The 24,918-nt window shown below is 43.3% G+C and overlaps 1 protein-coding gene across 1 annotated transcript in view; it reads left to right on the top strand.

The window, feature by feature from the left end:
• ABCA4 (ATP binding cassette subfamily A member 4) overlaps window positions 1-24,918 on the top strand; it is a 165,086-nt gene that overhangs the window by 43,736 nt on the left and 96,432 nt on the right. Inside the window, exons 11-16 of the mRNA XM_054979825.1 lie at window positions 92-289; window positions 7,197-7,402; window positions 8,587-8,763; window positions 13,815-14,037; window positions 19,526-19,747; window positions 21,914-22,118. Of these exons, the coding sequence (XP_054835800.1) occupies window positions 92-289; window positions 7,197-7,402; window positions 8,587-8,763; window positions 13,815-14,037; window positions 19,526-19,747; window positions 21,914-22,118 (1,231 nt within the window). The remainder of the gene's footprint in view (window positions 1-91; window positions 290-7,196; window positions 7,403-8,586; window positions 8,764-13,814; window positions 14,038-19,525; window positions 19,748-21,913; window positions 22,119-24,918) is intronic.

Below are 24,918 nucleotides of genomic sequence, written 5' to 3'. Positions count from 1 at the left end.
TCAGCTGTTGCCAAGCTGGACTGAAACAATATTGATTAAAAATGGGAGAAATTAGACATCATGATGATGATGATGATGATTACCACCATAGGATACTCTGCAAAATCCTACAGTCAAAGGTTTCTTAAATGAGCGGCTGGGTTCTGAAGGTCTAACAGCAGAAGATGTGATCAATTTTCTGCACAATGGACCACCAGAGAGACGAAGGGGTGGCATGGTGAATTTTGATTGGAGGAATGTCTTCAGTGTCATCAACCGTGCTCTCAATACAATTCACCAGTATCTGGAGGTGAGTGGAACTTTCCCAATATTGGGGGCATTTCCATTGTCTTATAGTCATGTTAGTATTTTTAACACCAGTGGCTTCCCTAATAACCGTAGGGAATAGTCTATACTATGTTTGGAACATCTCCTTCCTATACAGGAGTAGCAGCTTGCAAACCAGCAGTGCAGCTATTACTGGCTGGACAATTTACACTTTTTAAACGATCCACGTGTTGTGTGGGAACACCAGTTGAACAATCACGGGTGCTTCTTTTGGGTTTGCATAAAGACTGACTTCTTCTCATGAAGACATGAGCCTTAGTCTCCACTTACTAGAAGCTAACTATATATTTTAAATAATGGTGTTTATTTATATATAACTAATACAAATGAATGGTTTATTTACTTGCAATAATATTATTAATTTGTAAAGAATTATAAATAAATAAATGAAGGACATGTTAATGAGGCATAAAACAATCACTCAAAACTGTAGCTTCCAAACATTGGGCTGTGGGAAATAAATGGATTAATTAATTAATGCTTTCTCTGACTCCAGAGAGAGGATACTGTTCAGTGTGTCTCTTTATAATTTACTGCTCTGGTCTTTCTTGTTGTTTTGTAATTACCTTCCTTTGGGTGTGGTAATTCTCCTGTATCTCTATATTGGATGTGATTGGATCAGTCAGTCATTCTTAATACAAAAACACAGCAACTGAGAGCCAAAACACACAAGACGCCTGATGCATGGAGGACACGTGTCAGTTTCCTGCAGGTTTTGACAGGAAGTGTAGTGAGAAAGAACCCCTGCCAAGGAGAAGAGGGAGATTACATTGATACTGAATAACATGGATCCACAAGATAATTGTCACACTGATGATAGCTGGTCACCAACAGCAACTTTTCAAGTCTGTTGAGAAATGAGAAATGATTTAAACCAATCAAGGGCACATCCCCTGATACTTATTTCTGCCTTCAAATGCCTCAACAGGATGGCATGGTCTACTGTATCAAAGGCTGCAGATAAATCCAAGAGGAGCAACAAAGAAGTGTGGCCTTTGTCTACATTAGATGGAGGTTATCCATTAAAGCCACCAGAGCTGTTTCCATCCTATAGTTCAGTCTGAAATCAGACTGAAAAGGGTCCAGAGCACAGGGGTTATCCAAGAAGACCTAGAATTGGTTTACAACTTCTCTCTAAATCACTTTGCCCAGAAAGGGCAGATTAGAGACTGTGACATAACTGGCCACATCATTTTTGTCTAGGAGTGGCTTTTTAAGTAGTAGATGGATAACTGCCTTCTTGAATGGTCAAAGGAAGGTGCCTTGAGTTAGTGACTCATAGACATCAAGGGCTCCTTATATATGCACCTAACATGATTGTACGAGTCCTGTGGTACAGAGCGGTAAGCTGCAGTATTGCAGCCCAAGCTCTGCTCATGACCTGAGTTCGATCCTGGCGGAAGCCGGGTTCATATAACCAACTCAAGGTTGACTCAGCCTCCCATCCTTCCAAGGTCGGTAAAATGAATACCCAGTTTCCTGGAAGTAAAGTGTAGATGACTGGGGAAGGCAACGGCAAACCACCCTGTAACAGTCAGTAATGACTCGGTGCTTGCACAGGGGATTACTTTTACCTTTACCTACATGATTTTATCAGCCTTGATGGCAGCGGCATAGCGTGCCTGTAGAGGGCCTGGGGTGAGCGAAGTCCTTGCATGCGCACAAAGTGCGCACGCTCCTGGGCCCGCGCGATGACGTCACTTTCAGTGACATCACACAGGACGTGGCTGCCCCGCCCTTTGAGAGGCCACTTTCACCACTTACGGCTGCCGGGGCTGCTGGCTTGCTGGGTGCTTGCTGGCCGCCAAGAGCTGGCTGCCCCATCAGCCGCAAGCAGCGAAAGCGGCCTCCCAAAGGGCACGGTGGTGCGGGTGGTTGCCATGGAGCGGAGACTGCACCGTGCCCTTGGGAATACTGCCCGCGCTGCCCATGTACTGATGGGTGCCGAGCCCGCCTTCCTAGATGCCGACCTGGCCCTCCTGCAGTGGGCTGAGCTTGCTGTGGCAGCCCAGAGTGGAGCAGCCACGTCCTGTGCTGCCCACTGCAGGAAGGCTGACTTGGCGCCCAGCCCATCAGTGTGCGGGCGGCGCAAGTGGCCTTCCCAAGGGCCCAGCGCCCCCACAAATTTTGTGCCTGGTGCGACCGCCCCTCTTGCCCTCCCCATGCTACGCCACTGCTTGATGAGAAAAAATGCAGTGCACAAGTGGTGGCCTTCACAGATGTCAGGATCCTGTCATTATCCATCATTGTAACTGGGTCAAAATGGTCCATAAGTGGACCAGATAATATATTAAGCATTTCTTCTGCCTTACTTATATTATGTACAGTTGACATCCAGATCAGAGCGTATTCAATGCCATTTTATCAGCGTTTTCCCTGCTAAGATATCACAACTAATTGTCTGTTCTTGAGACAGTAAGGTTCAGATTTACATCATGCCCTGAAGTATCCTTTCCCCCCTCCTCTTTTTCAAACATTCATCCAGCATGATGAAGAGTTCTGGAGAACTCCAAAGCTTTGCACACTGTCAGTGCAATCCTAATTCTCCCTAGTAGAGGGTTTAGGATTGTAGCCTGCATTGTGTTACTTTGTTTGGTCCTATTCAAAGGTATTTATTGGTTTTGGATTATACTTTGGACCAGTGCACATACCTGTTGCCTTGGCTTCTGTCCAGACAGTCTTAGTGGTATTATTATTAACTTATCTGCTGTTTGTGAGAACTGTTTATTTATCATTCTGCCTCAGTTAATCTCAAAGCAAGAAGTGCCAGGCATTTTGTGTGTGTGTTTTAAAAATTCAGTTAAATATTCTTTATGTAGCACTAAGACTACTTTTTGGATACAATATGCTTAGAGCTGGACTTTTAATGTGGAAAGTCATTTAAAAACTTCATGCCAGTTATCCACATTTAAACAGTTGGAATAAGCAGTGCAAGTGGACTGTACTTCTGACAGTTGCTTGCAGGGACCTCCCTCTTTTTCTTAAATTCCCCTGGTTTCGTTTGTTTGCTTTCAGGTCAGAGGGCAGAGCTACAGGTTACTTGCATTCTTGTGCTGGTGGGTGGGGAAGTGGGGGAGAGTGAAGGAGCTTTTTAACCATTTTGGCTCATGCCATTTTAATACTGAAAATTGCCACACCATCCTTAAGAAAAAAAATCGCAGTACTATACTATGTGTAATATGAGGTTCTTTCCAGGCAGGGAAGAGTGGATTTACGTTTAATTCTGGAAATATTCTCCTAATAGGCCTCACCTGGGGCATTTCTAGGGTTGCCAGCCTCCAGGTAGTAGCTGGAGATCTCTCAGAATTACAACTGATCTCCAGGCCATAGAGGTCTGTTCCCCTGGAGAAAATGGCTGCTTTGGAGGGAGGACCCTGTGGGATTATCTTATGATGAGGTCCTTTCCTTCCTAAAGTCTGCCATCTCCAGGCTTCATCCCTCAAATCTCCAGGAATTTCCCAACCTGGAGCTGGCAACCCTAGGTTATAACTTTTTTACTGCTGACAACAGTATGAGTTTTAAGATGCAATTAAAGTAGCTTAAAATCCTTTTTCAGAGACTTTTTTCCCAGTTGAGCATTGATCATGCTTGGGTTTTGACTTTGAGGGTCTAAAATGAGCAAAAGACATGGTGCAAAGGCGAATTCTTTGGGTGGGACAGGATGACTAAAACAATGGGCTGATTATTTCTCCAGGGGATTTAAGGAGAGAGCTTGGCAGACATTAATGATAGGCCTATGTCTTCCTGACTGAATGATGGCTGTAGGAGGGGCAGACTCTACATGAATAATGGTGAAAGGGAATTTAGTGCAAGCAGTTGTTTGCAAACTTCTGTTCATTTAGTAAATCTGAAAGACCAACTTTTTTAAAAAAATCTGCTTTGCTGGATTTGTGGGAAGCTGCAGTCTGGACTGGAAGTTTGCGGGGGGGGGGGGCGGGCAGGAATGCCTCTTTCTTTGAATGGATTTCTTTCCTGTAAAAAGTGCCCTCTTTTTAATTTTTGTTTTCTTTTTAAATGTTATTTTTAAAAATTTGTATGCTGCCTTTCTACCCAACACGGCAAACATTGAAACATTTTTTAAAAAATTAAATTTAAAACAATATTTAAAATACTATAATTCAATAAAACACACACACAAACATACAACACAAAGAACGGAGGAAGTCCAATAACAGTTACTGGTGTATGCCAAACAAAACCCAAAAGTCTTTATGGCTTTATGGATACTGGTGTATCCCTGCTGAGCTCTGACCCCTCCCCAGCTCCACTCCCAAATCTCTACGAATTTCCCAACCTGAAGTTGGCAACCCTAGCAAAACACTGCTGGTCACCCCCAAAGCATAAGCTGAAAGTGTCATGGCACCTGCCCCTCCCTCTGGCATTTCCTGATTCCTCAGAAGGAAGGAGGAGGACTGCAAGCATGCTGGTGGGATCATGAGCCCCTCCCCAAACCCCTGTGGGGAAAAAGATACAAACGTCTGTATGTCTGTTCCACCCTAGATGGGGGAGGGGAAGCAGCTGGGGGGCAGTTTTGATTTTTTTAAATGGCCCAAAGGGAAAGAGAGATGCATGTTTCCATCCTCCACTAAAATTCAAACTTCCAATTCAAATTGCAGTTTTCTGCAGCTTTTGGGAGTGGTAAAGAAAAATTCACAGGGGAAGTATTCGTGCACCTGAGGGCTGCATATTCATCTATCTGTGCTTTTCAGTCCATGCTACATATAAATTAAATACATTTCTTAGTTAATGAATTTATTTAAAGACAATTGTACAGGCTGACATATCCTTCTAAAGGTCATGTCATTTTCTGGAATGTCATCATTTCACATTTCCGTATAGAGTTGCCAGCTCCAAGTTGGGAAATTCCTGGAGATCTGGGGGGTGAAACCTGGAGAAACCTGGAGAAAGCGGGGTTTGGAGAGGGAATGGCATGGCATAATTCCATAGAGTCCACCCCCAAAATTAGCCATTTTCTCCAGGTGAACTGATCTCTGTGGTCTGGAGACCAGTTGTAATTCCGGGAGATCTCCAGCCACTACCTGGGGGCTGGCAACCCCATTTCCATAGGAACCTGATTTCTTTTCAGAGAGACCCCCCCCTCCCCCGCCAGACACACACACCCCTTTAAAAACAAAATGGAGAAAGTCCCTTTGGATGACAAGGCTGAACAAAGGAGGTTTTACATTACATAGCTGTCTATCTGTTAAATAACAAGTTGCCCATGAGCACTTTGATGTAGAGTAATTGTTGGTTATTGGCCTGCAAGAGACCATCAGGAAGATAAGATCAAACAAGTTAGCTTTGTGGCAAACTGTGAAATGAGGTAATTAAATACATTTCTTCCTAGTCAATTTGGGAGCTGAATACTGTCTCTTCATGTTCCAAGATGAGAACTAGGTAATGACTCCCAAATTTCAGAGGTAGGAAGTGTAACACATTTTTTGAAGTACTATTTATACAGTTTCCATTTACAGTAGTTACGCAAATGCAAGGTGGCAAGGTTTTGTTCTCAGGTATGTAATCAAAAAAGGGAGGGAGGGTCATTTTATATTTGCATACAAGTTACAGTTACGTGTATAACATTTTTAAGAGGGTCACCTTACATTCAAAGTCATCTTCCTTTTGAGTAAATACTGTATTTTTTCTTTTGTAGCAGCATGTTGCTTAAATGTCATTAAATGAAGGCTGGATTGTCTGTTATAAGAACAAGTATGGTGCATAGTTATCTAAAGTGGATGTTCTCGTGCTAAATCTCATCTCCATCATGAACATAGTGGGTAGATGTATTGTCGAAGGCTTTCACGGCCGGAGAACGATGGTTGTTGTGGGTTTTCCGGGCTGTATTGCCATGGTCTTGGCAGCCCGGAAAACCAATACAGCCCGGAAAACCCACAACAACCATAGTGGGTAGACTTTGCACAAGTTTTTTCCTTAGACCTTCACCCAGCCGCATCTAATACATACACAACAACACTGACATATCTTACAGAATTGTTAGAATTACTGGGATAATATACGCTGAAGTAGTTTGAGCACTTAGAAAAAAATGCCAAATGGCTAAGTCTGAACAGTGAACCAGGAAAGCTGACATTCACATTTCACTTCTGCCGGGTGAACTCACTAGGGGACCTTAGGCAGGCAAGCCATTATCTCTCAGACCCCAATCTGTGGTTTTTATTAAAAGGTCCAGAATCTTAGGACAGCTTTTGATTGTGTATATTTTAATCTCAATTTTATGTATCGCTTTAGCATGAGAATGGGCCTGTGGTGCATTAGCTGATTTCAAGCCTGTTTAACTTGTGTGGTTCCCAATCAAGGAACTCTTGAAATTATGGTTCTGTGAAAGGACTAGAAATGGGGGGAGGGGGCATGTTCAAATGTTATTTCCTTGTGCCTTTCTTCCACCACTTCACCTGTGCGAGAAACTACCATCTGATTCAAGTATTATGTCTATTTCAATATAGTAACTACCTTTCACAGCGACTGGAAATCTCCCCGTCCCTTTATTATTATTATTATGGGTGGGTGATGGAAGAGTAAAGAGGCCCCTCTGCCCTGGTTGAGAATCTAGAGAGAGACGGGGCAGAGATTTTTACCAGGTTGCTCTTTCTTCCTGGGAAATAAAGTGTGAATGGGCTTTTAAATAAAGAATTCTCTCTCATGAGGCACTTGGCCCATGTGACATGGGTGTGTGAGGGAAACCATTCAGTTCTGTGTGTAATGTTGATTAAGAAGGAATACAATGATAATGACTCTCTTTCCTCATTAGATACCTGGATCACACCAAGGAGGTTGCCATTTTATATCTGCAGTGAATATGACTGGCTGGCTCATTCCATTGTGTCTTCTCTCTTTATGACTTTCCACAGTGCTTGACCCTTGATAAATTTGAAGGCCATGCTGATGAAACTCAAATAGCTCATCACGCCGACTACCTTCTGGAGGAAAATAAATTTTGGGCTGCTATTGTCTTTCCTAACCTGAATGTAGCAACCAACCAGCTGCCACCTCATGTGACATACAAGATACGTATGGATATAGATGCAGTGGAGAAAACAAACAAAATCAAAGACAGGTGATAGCTCCCTTTCATCTCACAATGTGTCTATGGCCGTCGTCACATGGCCATAAATTTAGCGCCAAACTAGCACCATTTCCCACTGAATGCTCACCTTATTCCGGCTGTCTTGCGATTTCGCCATTCTCCCCAATTCACACCTTGTGACTCTTTATGTTGTCTTTATCTGCTTCCATGTGAATGCCCTGGATCAACTATGAACGCTTTGCAACACCAAAACGCTCACTCTCCCAGCTCATCTGTCCCACCTAACACTGATTCTCCTGCCCTACACTCCCACAAGCCCCAGTGCAACCCGCAATTAAGCCTCAAAGTAATTTTTTTTCCAAAAACACCAGCCTTATTGCGCTATAGCGCTATTCTGCCATGGGCAGGAAACCTCTGCTACCTATCACGGTTGGCTTTTGGGTTGGCCCAGCACAACATTGGTATAATAGAAGAGCGATATAGTGCAAATATGTGGGAAAATTTTTTTTTAAAAAGAGGCGGGATTTTTAGGGCCCCATTTCTGGAGGCACTTTGACTGACCATCGAATTGCGCTTTTCCCTTTTAATGTGACTGACTGGAAGCGCAAGCAGTCGTCAAAAGATGGGAGAATCCATTCTAATAACGATAACAGAAGAAACGATTTCTAGTGTAAAACTGACAAAATAAGGGCCCGTGTGACGACGGCCTATGACCCAAGTCATTGCCTGCCATATGGCCCTAAGAGCAAGTTGGTAAGAACCAGGATGTAAAAAATCAGAGCAGTGATGGCTCAAGTCAAGACATTTTGGATCCTGAGGCAGAATATCCAAATGGGGTGGCAGTGCTATCCCTGACAACATAATGGTAAACAAAATAATTGACATTTTACTGTCCTTGCCAAAATTTGCTGCCTAATGATAGAGTTGCCCCTGAATCAAAGGAGACTTTCGAACATATACGTGCCAGCTGATACTGTAGTCTTGCTTTACATAGTGATACAGAGCAGATTTATTTTCCAGACCCTACCTTGTGGATTAGTAGAAGAGGGGACGATTTGGTGAGTGAGTTATAGGAGTGGGTCACGCAGCAAGGTAATGTTGCCACCTTGTAATTCTCAATGCTACATTTCTGCATTGCAAATAATAATGAAAAAGCACTGGTCAAAACCCCATCCCCCCATCAGGTGCCTGGCTATGTTGTTTTTCCTTCACAGGTACTGGGATCCTGGGCCAAGAGCTGACCCAGTGGATGATTTACGTTACATCTGGGGAGGGTTTGCCTACCTACAAGATATGATTGAGCATGGAATTATCAAAACCCAAACCAGTGCTGAAGTGCCTTCAGGGATCTACCTGCAACAAATGCCCTACCCGTGCTTTGTAGACGACGTGTGAGTAAATGCATCCCTGGTGGATCTCCCTCTGAACTAACTGGATGGCTGGTTGGGTGGCATGCTGGCATTTACAGGATGCTCTGAAGCCTTTGCCTTTGATCTTGTTGAAAAGCTGGAGAAATCCCAGGATGAAGGTTTCAGGCAAATTCTCCCCAAGGAGTTGGGGATTGTGCTGCCCTCATTAAGCCTGCGATAAGGAAACCTGAACAAAAAACAAAGCACTGTAGGGGTTTTTTTAATACCTAAAAGAGAGAGAAACATTAGAGGCCTGTGATCTCCATTGAAATAAAAACCTTCTGTTGATTCATTAACAGCAGGAGAATGCCAGAGAAGTTGCAGAGTCTGTAGCTGAGATTTCCCCCCCCCCCGCCCCCCCACACGTCCTGTGAAACAAAAAAAGGAGGGGTACTAATTGAAAAACAAACACCTTTTTTGGCTTTTTAATGGAACCCAACAAAAGAATCAATATGATGTCAAGAAACAGCCCTATGTTACAAAGCTGTAAATGGGTTTTTTCCCCCATCTCTGGATAAATTTTACATTGGCTGGCATAAAAGGATTTTGCAAGATCTTTCATGTATTTGCATGTGATACAAGCAGTTGACCTCTAGCAAGCCCTAAGCAGGCTAAGCAACCAGATATTATACCTCCCAGGCTACCATTGGCTCTTTTCCATTTCCGGCCAGGAGATTTTAAAGTCTCAGCAGAAGTAACACATCTGAGTATTGAGCAGTTTTGCATGGGACTTGTTGGGCTCAGCTGTCTGTACCGCTCCACAAAAAGTGAAGACCCATGTCATGCCATCAGAGCACATGAGTATAGAAAGCCAGACTCTAATTAAAACTGGCAATTCCCACAGCTGCAGCTTCTCACTTCTGCAGTTCTTTAGATATCAAACCCCAGAGGTTAGCCAGAGAGGACATTTTCATGTTAAAGAGGGAGGGACCAGAAAGGGTCTCGCTTTCTCCCTTTCTTTGATTTCTCATCAGCTGTCATCAACCCCAGGTCTCTCCTTGACACAGAATGAAGGGTTCTGTTCAAAGCGGCACAATGCCTATGCCCAGTGATATCTCTGTAAGTGGCGTCATATGAGAGATTAGGGTTGCCATCTCTAGTTTGGGAAATTCCTGGAGATTTTTGGGTGGAGTTTGGGAAGGCCATAGAGTCCACCTTCTAAAACAGTATTTTTCTTCAGGGAAACTGATCTCTGTAACTTGGAGATCAGTTGTCATTCCAGCTCTCCAGCCACCACCTGGAGGTTGGCAACCCTAGGAGAAAGAGATACTACTTCTGTAAGATTTCATTATTCCATTGTAAAAATTGTTTCAGGATAATATCAGTCTTCAAAACTCGACTGTAGTAGATGGGGTAGCCCTTTCTTCAACAGCAGCATGTCTTGTGTATTTGTGAAGAAAGATGGCACCAATGAAGACAGGGAGCCCTCTGGTGGTCACTCCCTACAGTGTTGTTTTTAAGATGAAGTTCCACATAGCCCTGCCATGTTGGTTTAAAGAAAAATCAGATTACAAGCCATATAATAACTTCTATTAAAGCCAGTCAAAATGACAACAAACACTGTACAGGCAGTTGAGCACAGTGTTTGGATTTTTTTAAAATTAATGTAACTTTCAAATCTGTGAGTTAGTGGTGAGAGTGTCACATGAACACACCATACTGAATCAGACCATTGGTCCATCAAAGTCAATATTCAGAATGGCAGCAGCTGTCTAGTGTCTTAGGTACATGTTTTTTCACATTTCCCCTACCTGATCCTTTTACCTGGAGATTCCAGAAACTGAACCTAGGACCTTCCGCATGGTAAACAGAAGCTTTTCCCACTGAGCCATGACCCCTCCCTAGTGTCAGACTAGGATTTGGGAGACCCAGATTTGGAACCCCGCTCTGCCATGGAAACTCACTGGATGACTTTGGACACACTCTCAGCCTAACATACCTCACATGGCTGTTGTGAGGATAAAATGCAGAAAAGAACGATGTATACCACTTTGTGAAAGGTGGGGTATAAATGAAGTAGATTTTTAAAAAACAAACAGTGGAATGTAAATTAACATGGTGACCTGCTATAGTTAGCCTGCTACAAATGGGGAACTGGAAGTCTATAGCTTCCAGTGAAGGATAGTGAATAGTGAAGGAAATTTTCCTTGGATTTCTGATCAGGAGCAACTCTGAGGTAAAATATACATCTATTTGTATTCACCCACCATCAAATAAAGGCTGTTTCATAAATGATATATTTCCTACCTAGAGAGAAATTCCATTTAGGGGCAATATCCATGCATAAACTTCATGTCTAAAAATAACTATGATGTCTATTTCACTTTAATTAGTTATGCTAAAATAGACTCTTGCATGATTTTCACATGTTAACGTGCATCATGTCATACATGAAGCAGCTCTGAAATGTGCTCAGGTAATATTGTATGCGCTGCATTGGCACATCTGGCTGATTTTCATTCTGTGTAATCCTAAGAGCACTTTTCTGGGAGCAAGCCTCATTGAAAAAAATGCAACTTACTTCTGAGTAGACTTGCTTAAGATTGCTCCCATATTCAACAATATAGCTTACTTTTTTGGCAAATGAATTTTTGTGAATGCGATATAAAGTTAGAAGATATTCTCCCAGGCTGCCATTTCTGTGATTAGATATACTGTAAAATAAGTATGCCGTGCAGCTGAGTGTTTTGAAAATGGAGTTTGATTGGGGAGCTTTACCACAAAGCAGTGTGAACTGCAGTGCCATTGACAGGAGTAACTCTTCTTAGGATTGCACCGGGGGTCACCTAGCAAGGTCCTTAGGGTTGCCATCTTTTGGCTTCAATATCATTTACAAAAAAATCTCTTCCACGAAGTGTATAGTATTGACTAGCAAAATTTATTCCTTCTTTTAATTACACAGCTTATGCTCAGTCTCAGAAAGCCCCTTTTTCTTTACCTGCACGGTAGCAAATTCTCTTAGCAGCTTGGGCCTGGGGAAAGAAATCTTCAACCTCTGTGTCATATCTTACTTGCTCCTTCATTATCCAGCTGATGCCATCTAGCCACGGTCTTACTTTTGGCTCCAAATTGTCTCTCCCTGCCTGGTGATAATCCCCATAAACACATGATGTAGGTTTATTTTTGTTCCTCTTTAATTGCTACATCTCCATGTGCTAACATGATTTTTATCAGCTCAGGGATGTGGGCTTGTACAAGAGAAGAGTCTGCCTCTAGAGCTAGGATTTGAGAAAGGTAACTGGTTAGAGATGAGCTCTGGCTGTAATTGTCTGGTGGGCTCAAAATAAGACCTGGAACTTGTGAAAACTGGTAAAGTGAAATCAGTGCTACTTATAAGAGATCCACAATAGCTCATAATTTAAGAGTGTGCAGTGCCATCTGAAGGTGTCACCTTTCTGACCTGGAGAAATCCAAGGGCCTTTGGCAAGTATAGTCCAAATTCCACTGAAAGTACAAATTCCACACAGTGCCATGAAGCTCAGTAGGGGACCTTGAGCCAATCATAATTTCAACCTAACCTACCTCACAGGCATCTTGCAAAGATAAAATAGAGAATGGAGAACAGTATACAGTGCACTGAGCCTATTCGATAAAGGGTAGAATATGAATGTATTACAGGAACAGCTGCATCCCCACAGATGTGAACAACATGGAAACAAAACAAACTAATATTTGTTGTTCTGTCAGCATAGATGAGTTATCTGTTGAATCACTGGAGTGGGACTTTTATTGCCTCCACTACTTTCCCTTGCTTTGCTCTTTAAATTAATTTATAGGTGGTTCCCAAATAAATGGGAGTAGGGACTTGGAGCTGTTGATACTCTGTGCTTCTAAAGCATGCCTCTTGTTCCTCTCCTATGTACCCTTGTGACAATTACAGTAACTACAAGCTAGGATTTTCAAAGTAATTCCACTTGATTCAATTTGAAGTTGGGCTACTTCTCCCTTCTGAATGCTTCTAACAGTTTTAGCCATGATGTAGGAGCATAGTGTATTTAAAAAAATCACTGCTGTAACTTAACAAGGTATACCTACTACAATCTTAAACAGACTTTGTACCAACTTAACTTTCATGGTTTCTTCCAAAATGTTAACAGAGATGCGTAGCAAGGAGAAAGGTGAGACATGGGAGCCTGTATTGCAGAGCATGTGTGGAGAGAAACAAACTTACACTCAGAGTCTTGGTTAAGCTTTAGAAATGAAATAAGAGTTCTTATTGTAGGAACTCCATACAGGATAAGAAAGATGAGAGGCAGATCTCATTCTAGTCGAGCTCCCAGGTCTCCTTACCCTCCTGGGGTAAGCACTCACCTTCTTACTCTCTTTGCATGCATTCTTCTGATGCGGTGCAATGACATCACTTCTAGAACTCACCTGGCATGAAGCGTAGGTGCACTCCCAGGGCCTGCACAATAACGTCTCTCCAGGGAGTGATGTCATCATGCCACACTGGGAGTGTTCCTGGGAGGTCTGTTCCCCCACCTTTTCTCCCTGCCAGCCAGGTGGGTAGCAGTGGGGGGAGAGCGGAGGCTGGGAGCAGGGGATCCCCCACCCCCTCTGGGGGACCTGGCAGCCCTGCTTTCTAGCTATCTAGTCTAAAGATGCCTGCATCCATGGCTGCAAGATGGAGAAGAGAGGAGAGTGTGTCAAAGAGGAAGATGAGGTGTCATGAAGAGGAAGTTCCTGAGATTAGTAATCTACACGTCAAAGCATAGCAGCAAAGTAGTAGAAAGTAAGATAAGCAGATCCCCAGCCTCTCTATCTCTGTGACTCTGAGATTGTCCTCCTCTGAAACCTGAGCAATGGACAGTGTTCAGTCCTCCTCTTCCTTCTCAAAAAGTCCCAGAACCTATAATGTAGGAAAGGTGCTCAGAATTCTACATCCCCAGCCAGCCCTTATACAACTACAATTCCCAGGGTTCCCTGGGAAAAGGGAAGGATTAATCTATAACATAGCTATGTTCTTCTTCTCCTTTCCTATTGACCCTCATCAACAACTTATTTTATTTGTATTTTGTTTCTTTGCCTGGCAGGTTCATGATTACTCTGAACCGTTCTTTCCCCATCTTCATGGTGTTGGCTTGGATCTATTCTGTCTCCATGATAGTAAAAAGCATTGTACTGGAGAAAGAAATGAGACTAAAGGAGACCATGAAGAATAGGGGGGTCACTAATGGGGTGATCTGGTTCACATGGTTCCTTGACAGCTTTATCATGATGGCTGTGAGCACTTTTCTCCTGACAGCAGTCATTACGGTAAGCCATCACCTGGGGTGAGTGATTTTTCTTTTTCTTTTTGGAAAGACCCAGACGTGCCATTTCACACTTGCAAGGCAGGTATTAAGTTGCTAGCAAGAAACAATAGGAGCTATACATAAGAACTGGAGACACACTGGAGACCTGGGTTGTTTTGAGCACGTAGAAGCAGGCACATGCCTCTGAGAAGCCCCCAAAGGCAGCATCGACACTTGACAAGAGAGAGAGATAAATTCACTGGAGACTCAAAAGACTGCCTTCTTAACAAGTGCTGCAGGTCGGATTAGGCTGTCAGGTCACGTTCTAAACATTTCAGTCGCTGCAAGAAGACAGCCAAGCCTAGGTCTTTTAATAAGAAAACCTCAGTGTGACGAACCTTTACCCCTTTGACTCATTTATCATGACTCACTGTTTGTTTGGTTTGAAATAAGTTCCAAATAAGTCATTTCTTAAGGGTGCCCCCACACAAGGACATGCTGCTTAAATGCCCCTCTCTGTTGGGACATGTATTTATATTTATTTTTTAAAGCTAGCTCACCTTCAGCTTCAGGACTGTGGTGTACAGGGAGAGTCAGCTTTTAAGTGTTCTCTATGGGCCACTTTCCCAACCAAAAACAGCCCTGGTGGGCATTATTTATCCCATTAACCTGCAGTTTATCAGTACATGTGGTTTCCCCAGTGGGGCAAATAGTTATCCAACACCTTGAGCTCTTTACCCCTATATAACACTAGTGGTAAGAGAATAGAACTGGCACTACTTTTGTACCTCACAGGGATAAACTAGGAGAGCTGGAACTCCACCTTGACATACTAGTAAACTACAAGATTACTGCTGGCAGTAGTCCACTGGCATTATAATCACAGACACTGATGGCTGACACATTCTTTTATATGAGTTAATGCCAGAATTAATCTAACAGCTATAGTATTTGGGGGTGTATGTGGTGCTATAATTGCCATTCTGGTGCAACATATTTCCTTGCGCAAGTGTAATATTTCTTAATGCTAATAATTACTGCTGTTCAGGAGCAAGCACACACCCTGTATGGGACACAACAACTCTTGTGGTATCAGTCTTATAACTCCTGTCAAAAAATGATCATGGATAAGGGACCTATGACTAAAGAACGAATCTCTCTTCTACTTGTTTAACAGTGCAATCCTAAACAGGGTTCCACCAATCAGTGGGCTTAAACTAGAGTAGTTGTTGATAAGTTTACTATATTGCTGAAATCCCCAATGTTCACTGTAAGAAGCTCATTTTTAATTTTATTTACTTCATTTGTAAGGTTAAGGTAAAGGTAGTCCCCTGCCCAAGCACCGAGTCATTACTGACCCATGGGGGGACATCGCATCATGATGTTTTCTTGGCAGACTTTTTGTTACGGGGTGGTTTGCCATTGCCTTCCCCAGTCATCTACACTTTACTCCCAGGGAATTGGGTACTCATTTTACCGACCTCAGAAGGATGGAAGGCTGAGTCAACCTTGAGCCGGCTACCTGAACCCAAGATCGAACTCAGGTTGTGAGCAGAGCTTGGGCTGCAGTACTGCAGCTTACCACTCTGCACCATGGGGCCCTTCCTTCATTTGAATCCTGCCTTTTCTACATTGGAACCCAGAGCAGCTCACATAGTTCTCTCCTCTGTTTTAGGCCTGAACAACCCTGTGAGGTAGGTTAGCGAGACTGGTCCAAGGTCATCCAGCAAGCTTCTATGGCAGAGTGAGGATTCTAACCTGGGTCTCCAAGATCCTAGTCTGGCTCTATAAACACTGCACCACGCTAGCTCTTGATTCCCAGAAAATGTATGTGCATCCCAATAGCCATCCAGAGTTCATCCACTGGCTCACTTGCATTTCCGGTAGATCTTAGCCTCTTCCAGCAGCTTTCCTGGTTTGGAGTAATCTAAGAATCGTTCATTAACCAAATGCACTGTTTCATTGTTAGGAAACCAACAGTGTAGTAAGCTAGTTGACACTTTGCTTGACAATACAGGAGTTGTTTTTCCATACCTATCAGATGTTGACTGTCAGTTAGGGAAAGGAGAGGATGATGATTTGTTCTAACAATTCAGTATTTTTTTTTTAAGAAAGAAATTTGCTTCCTGACTTACTTAAATTTGTGACTATAAGACATCGATGCTGGAAGAAGAAAATGTTATGGTTTCAGCCATGGTATATGCACGTACTTTCCATATGCCCCAAAACTGGAAGCACAGTGGGTTGATTTTGGTTTATAACAAAGTAGTCTGTTCCTGATAAACAGAGGGCGGCTGCAAAGTCAGGCATTGGAATGTGGTAGTGACTGGTACCTTTTCAGGAGCTGATATTCATGCACAATTGTGCAAAAGCTTAATGAGTAATGAGAGGCAGTTGCTTTCACAAGTTACCCACATAGGGTCTACCTTGTGACTTCAGAAAGTTCTTGGGGCAAGTGTGTATGGGAGGTTCTTTAATGCTCTACCCAACAGCCCAGGAAAAGTCCTCTGTGTTGCATGTTTTAACTCCACTCTGTGATCCCAGGCTTCTTGCTCTGCTTTTCTACCCAATGCACAAAAGAAAAGGGGAATGATGTTGATCAAAATAATATCTAGAAAGACTGCGAGGAATGCTAGAATTACATCAGTAACTGACATAAAACCACTGCTATCAATGTGTGTGTGTGTGTGTGTGTGTGCGCGCGCGCGCGCGCGCTGTCAAGTCACAATCAATTTACGGTGACTTTGGCAAGGGACCATCAAGGGAAGTGAGAAACAGGTGTTTTGCTAGTGCCTTCTTCCTCTGCAGAGTCTTCCTTGGTAGTCACCTGTCCAAGTACTGACCCTGCTTAGCTTCCGAAATCTGACAAGATCAACCTGTACCATGCTGCCTTCCCTCCCATATGGCTATTAATACACAAACTTATATTAAGTACCATGTCGGTGGTATCCTCCATCAATAACAGAAAATATTTAGGACTGTTTCACTAAGCTGAATCATATGACTCTCTTCCGCTAAGACTTCCATCAACAAGGAAAGGCTTTTTCATCAGAGGAAACCTTCCTTTATTGTTAATAGCAAATGCATAGTTCTTTGCCCAGCCCAAGTAGCTGCTGGTCTTTTCAAAGCCTGCCAAATGTTGCTACTTACAGTGATAATATTTTGTTAATATGCATAGTTGTATATCTGTTGCCTTGCAGTCCATTATGTAGGGTCAGTGGATTTTTTTTTTGTTTAAAAAAAGGTGCCGGTACTTACCTGCCTATGTTGGTTATACTCTCTTCTGCTTGTGGTCTCCTCTTACCCCAGATTCATATGCCACCCAGGAGCAGACTGGGAAGTGAAAATGGTCGTGGGCCCAGTCAAACTGTCTCCTGCTTTGCTACCAGCCCGCTGGCAATTGGCATTAGCTCACCCACTGCATCATCCTCCAACCTGGAAGCAGTGCAAGTTGGTGAATGGCATGGCTCATGAAGGGTCAAGGTCAAGTGGCCCCTAAGGCTCAGACAGAGTTGCTAAGACTTGGCTCTGCTTGCTCTTATCCTGACCACCAGTAGCCTCTAGGGCAGCAGCCCACAGGGAGATTTCCGTGTTAAGTGGCCAGACTGCCCCAGCTGCTCCCCAGGACATCCCTCTCCCCAGCTCAGCTCCTGAGGCTGAGGGCGACTGAAGGCTGAGCCAATTGCTCAGCAAGGTTTGGCCTTCCCTTCTCAGGGCTCTTCATCTTTGAGCTGCAGACCTTGCTAATGATGTCAGCAGCTGTGAAAGGATACTAGATTGGCTGCTATGGGAAGGTGGAGGCCTGCTCTGCCACCCTCTGGACTGAGGCCCTGACCACCACTGACCCAGAAGGTGCTGGTATGCTGTACCCTCACAAAAAGAACTCTGTGTAGGGTACATGAGAGTGTTTTCTGCTTCCCCATCCAGCTAGCATCTTTGCAGCCTTTACCTCTTCAATGGCAGAATTTCTAACATACTCTCAGGCAAGAGGCACAACTGCCCTGACTCAATGCTGGATCCCTTGGACCTCAAAGTTCTCCTTCCATTGGGTTAGGGTCAGATGGGTGAGACCAATGTATGCTACAGGGACTGAGAAGAAGAAAGCGTAGAACTAGGAACCTGAGAGTTAGTTCCTGAACTGTTGTCTCTAAAAGCTGCTGAGAAGGCAATGCAGTGCCTACAGTGAGAGCAGTTACCCTCATCCTCTCTGCTTTCACTTCCTGGTCCTTAAAGGGCCAGGTTACCTTGATGGTGGTAGAGATAATATTATGCAAGGATCTTGATCCAAAACTGCACCTCTGTTGTTGCCTCCATGAAATGCCACACTCTCTTGCAAATTGCAGTAAAAGGCATTGCAGCAGCTTGTCTGAAGGGAAGGCCATGCTGCTATCACCTACTTGGCAGTACAAACAGTGTAAGGTTAGCACTATTATCGTCCCAAAGATGCCCAAGCATTTGGACAGTAGAGACTGGCCATGCTACCAGGTAAGCGGTGGTGGTGGGCGGAGGGCAAGAACAGTGGGGGACTGGTAACCTAAGTGGACCTGGCAATCCTACTACCAACCAAAACAGTTGTTTTCTCTGGGAAAATTATCTTTGTAATCTGGGGATCAGTTGTAGTTCTGGGTTATCTCCAGGCCTCAGCTGGGTTTTGGCAATAGCAGGGTTCCCAGGTCCCTATACCCTCCCAGTGGAAAGGGGGAGATCCAGTACTTACTAGGAGTGTGTTCTTCATGTGTGACTCACACATGCGCATTCCAGGCACCAATGTGATGACGTCACCTCCAAAAGTGACATCACAGCGACTGCAGGAGTCCTCCCACGCTCTGCACAGGGCCGATTCTTTGAGAATTGGCCCCAAATGAAGCACAGGAACCCTTCCATGACTGGCACGATGATGCCATTTCCAGAAGTGACATTGTTGAGTCTGCTGAGAGTGCATTTGTCACCTGTGTTCCCAGGGTGCCTGCCAGTGGCAGGCAATCTCCAGGCAGCCCAAAACCTCCTGCCAGCAAGCAGGTAAACTGCTGGGAGATGGCCCTCCACCAGCGGGCACCTAGGATCCCTAAACCCTGGGCATATTACTGGTAATCATAGGTGGACCTGGCAACCCCACTAGCAACCAAAACTGTTGTTTTCTCTGGTACATGTTTGTACCAGCCCCCCCCCCCCCCCAATAATGCTTGGTTCCTCAGTAAACCCTGAGGAAGCCATTAAATCTGCTGGCCTGATACGTTTGTGTGCATGTGCACATGCGCACACACTTCCCCAACCCAACCTGCATTTAACATCATCTAACTGACTTTGATATAAATGCCTAACTAGGAAGGAATGATATATTGTCGAAGGCTTTCACAGCCGGAGAACGATGGTTGTGGATTTTCCGGGCTGTATAGCTGTAGGAAGGAATGGTTTGCCACAGATTAGCAGGTGCCACTGGAGTCTGACCTCTACTCTTAACAAGAGACGGCGATTAACTGAATCTCTTCTTGTTTGATTATTTTTTCCAGTATGGCAAAGTGCTTCACTATAGCGATCCCTGCCTCCTCTTCCTTTTCCTGCTGACCTTCACCACAGCAAGCATCATGCAATGCTTTTTGCTCAGCACCTTCTTCTCCAAAGCTAATCTGGCAGCTGCCTGCAGCGGAGTCATCTACTTCACACTGTACTTGCCTCACATCGTCTGCTTTGCCTGGCAGGACTGGCTGACTGTTAAGCTGAAGATTATTGCGGTGAGAAAATTTACTCCCTCCCTCACGGGAAGGCTGTGACCTAAGGCATCTTCTCTCAGTCTCTGACTGTGTCAGTTCCGAGCTATTTATCATTTTGACATTTTCTCATATCATTGCAGTATACCCAGGTTTTTTATCTCAGTGTGTGAGCATCTGCTGAAGAGCACTTGACGGCTGGCAAAGAAAAGTTGATCCAAGGCTTAGTTTCCCCCTTGTTTGTAATCCTCCTAATCCTAGTGGCACCACAATATGACTGAAGCTGCATTGGTGCTGCACTTTTTTTTAAAAAAAAGTCAAAATGCTGTGCCTAGGCAATCTCAGTTCTGTGCCAGTAACAAGAGGGATTTAAAAACCCGTACAAATTATACAGACTTGCATAATGTATTTTATTTTTCATAATCTCCTTTATTATTGTGTATCCAGTCATCCATGCACAGAAGGCATACAGAGTTTCCTTGTGTTCCTGCAGTCCTGGAAAGATCATTCCCAGGGTCATGGAATCCAGGTGGAGGAACCAGCTGGGCAGAGGAATAGCCATCTGAATCAGTGAGGTGGAGTGAGGAGGGTCAGTCAGGTGAAACCAACCTGTGCAGTTGTACTTGTGGAAGAGGAAGGAGAGGGATCTCATCCACCTGTCCTTCCTCACTCCAGCTCCCTCCCTCCCCGACCTACACACAATTATTACTCTATGCAGTTCCTGCAGTCCTGGAAACACTCATTCAGAGGGTTGGAAGGGGCTGCAAAAACAGCATGAAGTGATAAGATGCTTGCTACAGTTTGCACAAGAAACAGCTCTGGGATACATGGGAGAGAAGCATTTTTTGGCTATTTATTTATTCATTTGACTTATATACCACCTCTCCACTGTATTTAGTACTTGAGGCGGTTTACAGAATACGTATGGTAACACTATTAAAACAATGTAAATCCAAACATTAGAACTGGTAGTACAATATTAATATAGAAATACAAACATTAAAAACCAATAATACAATAGAATACAAACATTACAACCATGCAATTACATCAGCTTCCTTTTAATGGCGCAATTTCTGACGTCAGCCCATCCTGATTCCATTTTGTGGCGCGATGACTTCAAAAATCGTGCTATGAAGACACCTTCGTTCTGTGAGTGTTGCACAATTTTGCACAATTTTGCGCAAAGACGTGAAAATGACCGTTGTTTAACTGAAGTGAACAGGTGAGCATTCTTGGACATTTTAACAATTAAACAGCCTACAATTACTCTACCCAGCACATGGTCACATAATTAAAATTGCTGCTCACAGATCATTTTATTTACTATGTGCCTTGAGGCTTTTATTTTTTTTACAAATTGACAGAAATGCAAATCACTTTGAATAGTGGAGAGCCAGTTTGGTGTAGTGGTTAAAAGCTGTGGGATTCTAATCTGGAGAACCAGGCTTGATTTCTTACTCCTCCACTTGAAGCCAGCTGGGTGACCGTGGGCTAGTCACAGCTTCTAGAAGCTCTCTCAGCTCCACCCATCTCACAGGGTGATTGTCAAGAGGATAATAATGACACACTTTGTAAACCACTCTGAGTGGGCGTTAAGTTGTCCTGAAGGGTGGTGTATAAATCAAATGTTATTATCATTATGTTATAAGTGGGTCTTGCTGCAGCTGAATAGACAGCTTTCTATAGACTTCAGAATACAAACGTCCTTATCAAGATGGCAGTAAAAACTATGAACCTGGCCTGGCTTTTCCTGGCATTAATTCCACTGCTATCTAGGCAGTCTTATTTTACAAATCTGCATTTTGTAGCAAAGAATTGTCAAGAGTGTTAAAGAGCTGGAATTTCTATGCTTTCCGTTACCTAAAAATACATTTTATTGTGTACACAGTTGCTCAAACATCTTATCTGCAAGGGGAAAAAAGATAAACGTGAATTAATGGAAGTAGCTGGGCAGGGTGAAGCCAATTCTCAAAGAAATTTGTAAGGCAGGTAGAATGGGAGGTTTGAAGAAGAATGATGAAGTAGAAAAAAGGAAAGCCACCCACCTGTAGTTGAACATAGATTTGTTTTCCCCAGTTTTCCCCTTTTCATTTGCTTTACAGGCTATATTCATTTCTAAGATTTTTTCCTAATTTTGTAAAAGTATTCCATATTGTCAATTCATGTCATTTCCCCCTTTTTTTCTAGAGCTTGCTTTCCCCTGTGGCTTTTGGGTTTGGTACAGAATATTTATCACGCTATGAGGAGCAAGGTCTTGGGCTACAGTGGAGTAACATCCAAACCAGCCCACTGGAAGGAGATCAGTACAGTTTCTTGCTCTCTATAGAGATGATGCTCTTTGATGCTTTTATCTATGGATTGCTCACTTGGTACTTGGATAATGTCTTTCCAGGTATGTTATTCTTTCTGCGTATTTTAAATGGCAGTCGCATTCTAGTAACTGTTACTATTATTGGGGAAAATCATGTCTTTGGTAATTTAACCAAAATGTTGGACAACTGGGATTAAAATACCATAAATCCTACTTTGTAGTTACTGTGTTAGAGCTTGCCGAAATCATACATTCCATTCCTCAATAAAAAAGCAAACATTCCGAATGTTTTTTTGTCTATGGTCACAATCCAATGCAAATTCATTGGGACTAAATCACATGAAAATCGCTTGGATTGATGTGTTTAATTGTGCAGGGATATTTTAGTGCCATTTTAGGCATTTGTAATGCATTCTGCCCCACCCCCCAGCTTCTTTAAATGCAGGGAATTCCCTAGTGCACTGAAGCAGTGCTATGAAAGCCTGAGTGACTCCCTGTACCCATTCAAAGTTTCCTTTCCACTAATGCTGGAAGCCCCTGATCCAGTGTTCTAATGCTGTGTAAAAGAGCATACAATTGAGCTTCATGGGTCTCTTTATTTCAATCAATGTATCTGTTTGAAGGAGAGAAATGAATATTCCTCTGCATTTCAAGAAACCCGTCTGGCCACATATTATGTGTATTGAAGAGTCAAAACAAAGTACCACAAATGATTTTATCTGCAGAACCAAAACTCACACATTACTATTTATTTTAGATGATTTTTTTAAAAAATGATGTTACTTAACTTACTGGGATGTTTCTGTGTACAGAACAAGAAAGCTTTGTATTTATTTATTTCTACTCCCTATCTGTTCTAGCTCAGGAAAGTTAAATATACTAATTTCATATCTTCTCATGGTTTAAACCAAAGAGCCAGTTTGGTGTAGTGGTTAAGAGTGCAGGACTCTAATCTGGAGAACCAGGTTTGATTCCTCACTCCTCCACTTGAAGCCAGCTGGGTGACCTTGGGTCAGTCACAGCTTCTAGCTCTCTCAGCCCCACCCACCTCACAGGGTGTTTTCTTGTGGGGATAATAATGGCATACTTTGTAAACTGCTCTGAGTGGGTGTTAAGTCATCCTGAAGGGCAGTATATAAATTAAATGTTTCTGTTGTTGTTATTAATAGAAGCAGATGTAGGTGCCTTTATTCTAATGCGAGTCGCATTATTCTATATATCAAACATCACATTATTAGACTACCCATTAAACAGTATAAAATCATTGTCACCCCAAATTAGGTGTCCACAGTTGCTAATACCGAGTCCTTGTTTCACTCATAAGAAGCATTACAAGGTGTGAGATCCACTCTTTTACAACACTGATTTTGCATATGAAAGAATTGTTTAAGATGTTCATTTAAAACTTGGAACCTGATACATCAGTGATACTCAATAGCTTGTGAGCCAAATTTTGCTCTTTGACATGCCATTCCTGAAGGTGGCATTGGCCCTGTGTTTCAGGAAAGTGGGCAAAGCCCTTGCCTAGTGGGCCTTCCCATCTTGAAAGAGACACCACCAATTGAATGGGAAAGTTGCAGGCCTGTCTGACGTGCAGACCTCATGCTAGGGATGGAAGTAAATGTGCCTCTTTTGGTTGAGGTAATTGCAAATATGGCTGTCCGTTAGATGTTGAGTGAATACCACTCAGACAGATGTTCCAGTACCCAGCCTGGAGGGAGGCATAGGTGGAGGCCTGTGTGTTTCAGTGAGAGACCCTATGTTGGCTCATTCCAGTCTCTGGTCTCTACTTTCTGTCTTCCAGGTAGTGCTAGAGGTGCCCGGGCTCAAGTCTGCCTAGAAATTCTAGCCTCTGACCTGGTAGACTCCTGTAATGATTGGCTGTAATTTGGTTGGGTGGGTGAAAAAGTAGCCCAATTCCATATATAGAAGGGCACACATGGCACAACAAGGAAAAATGTGCTTCTGCAACCAGGACAGGAGCCTAAGGGTAACCAAACATAATATGAGAAATCTGTGACCAGAATCTTCCTTTTTTTAAAGTCAAAAGCAATTACAGATTACCTAAATTAACTCAGAGTGACAGTGCTAGAAGAGCGGGAGGGGTCACACTGTTTCCTCAAATCTGCACTCCTCTCAATCCTGTTATTTACCTCATGGGGAAAACATAAAAAAACTTGTGTGTTTCCTTGAGATAAAATAGCTTTTTGGCAGAAGGGCAGTTTAGGTCAGGCAAATGTTAAACAACCCCATACCAAAACTGCATTCCTGCTCTGATTCACCCCACGTGATGGCTCCTTTGAACTTGCTTTTTAAAAAGAAGATCCTGGTCACAGATCTCCGGTACCATACCCAGGCTATGATGCAACTGAGAGCCAAGCTACAAGTGACGGATGACACTTGCCTGGCAAGTGAACAGACTCACATGTATTCCTCCCTGTTCACTTGCCATTCACATGCGCTCCAAGCGTTTCCATGGACAAAAGGATTTCCATCTGCAGAACACAACTTTTTTGCATCCTTCATCCTGCTGCCGCCCAAATGCCCTCTGAAATGCTGCAAGGGGCGGGGGGGGGGGCATCTGGAGCTGCAGGAGGATGGGGGAGGTGAGAAATTGTACTTTGCAGATGGAAACTATTAAATAGTGGGTTCAGACTTGAAGTAAACCAACAGCTCTTTATTCAGTATAACCACACACACAACAACTACAACTGACAGAAACCCTCAGTATATATACATACCAGTTTTCCCTCCCAAAGAGTTATAGCCAATGAGAACACGTACTTTAGAATACCCTCGTTTGCATAACTCACATACATTGTAACTTATTTACAGCTCAGTGATTGGTCTTTATCTGGCTCTCCTGATTTGCTGCCACCCG

Source organism: Eublepharis macularius, chromosome 5 (assembly GCF_028583425.1).
Source record: "Eublepharis macularius isolate TG4126 chromosome 5, MPM_Emac_v1.0, whole genome shotgun sequence".
In the NCBI taxonomy this organism is placed as follows: domain Eukaryota; kingdom Metazoa; phylum Chordata; class Lepidosauria; order Squamata; family Eublepharidae; genus Eublepharis; species Eublepharis macularius.
The sequence above is the reverse complement of the archived record's forward strand: the minus strand, read 5'-3'. Positions and strand labels throughout refer to the sequence as shown.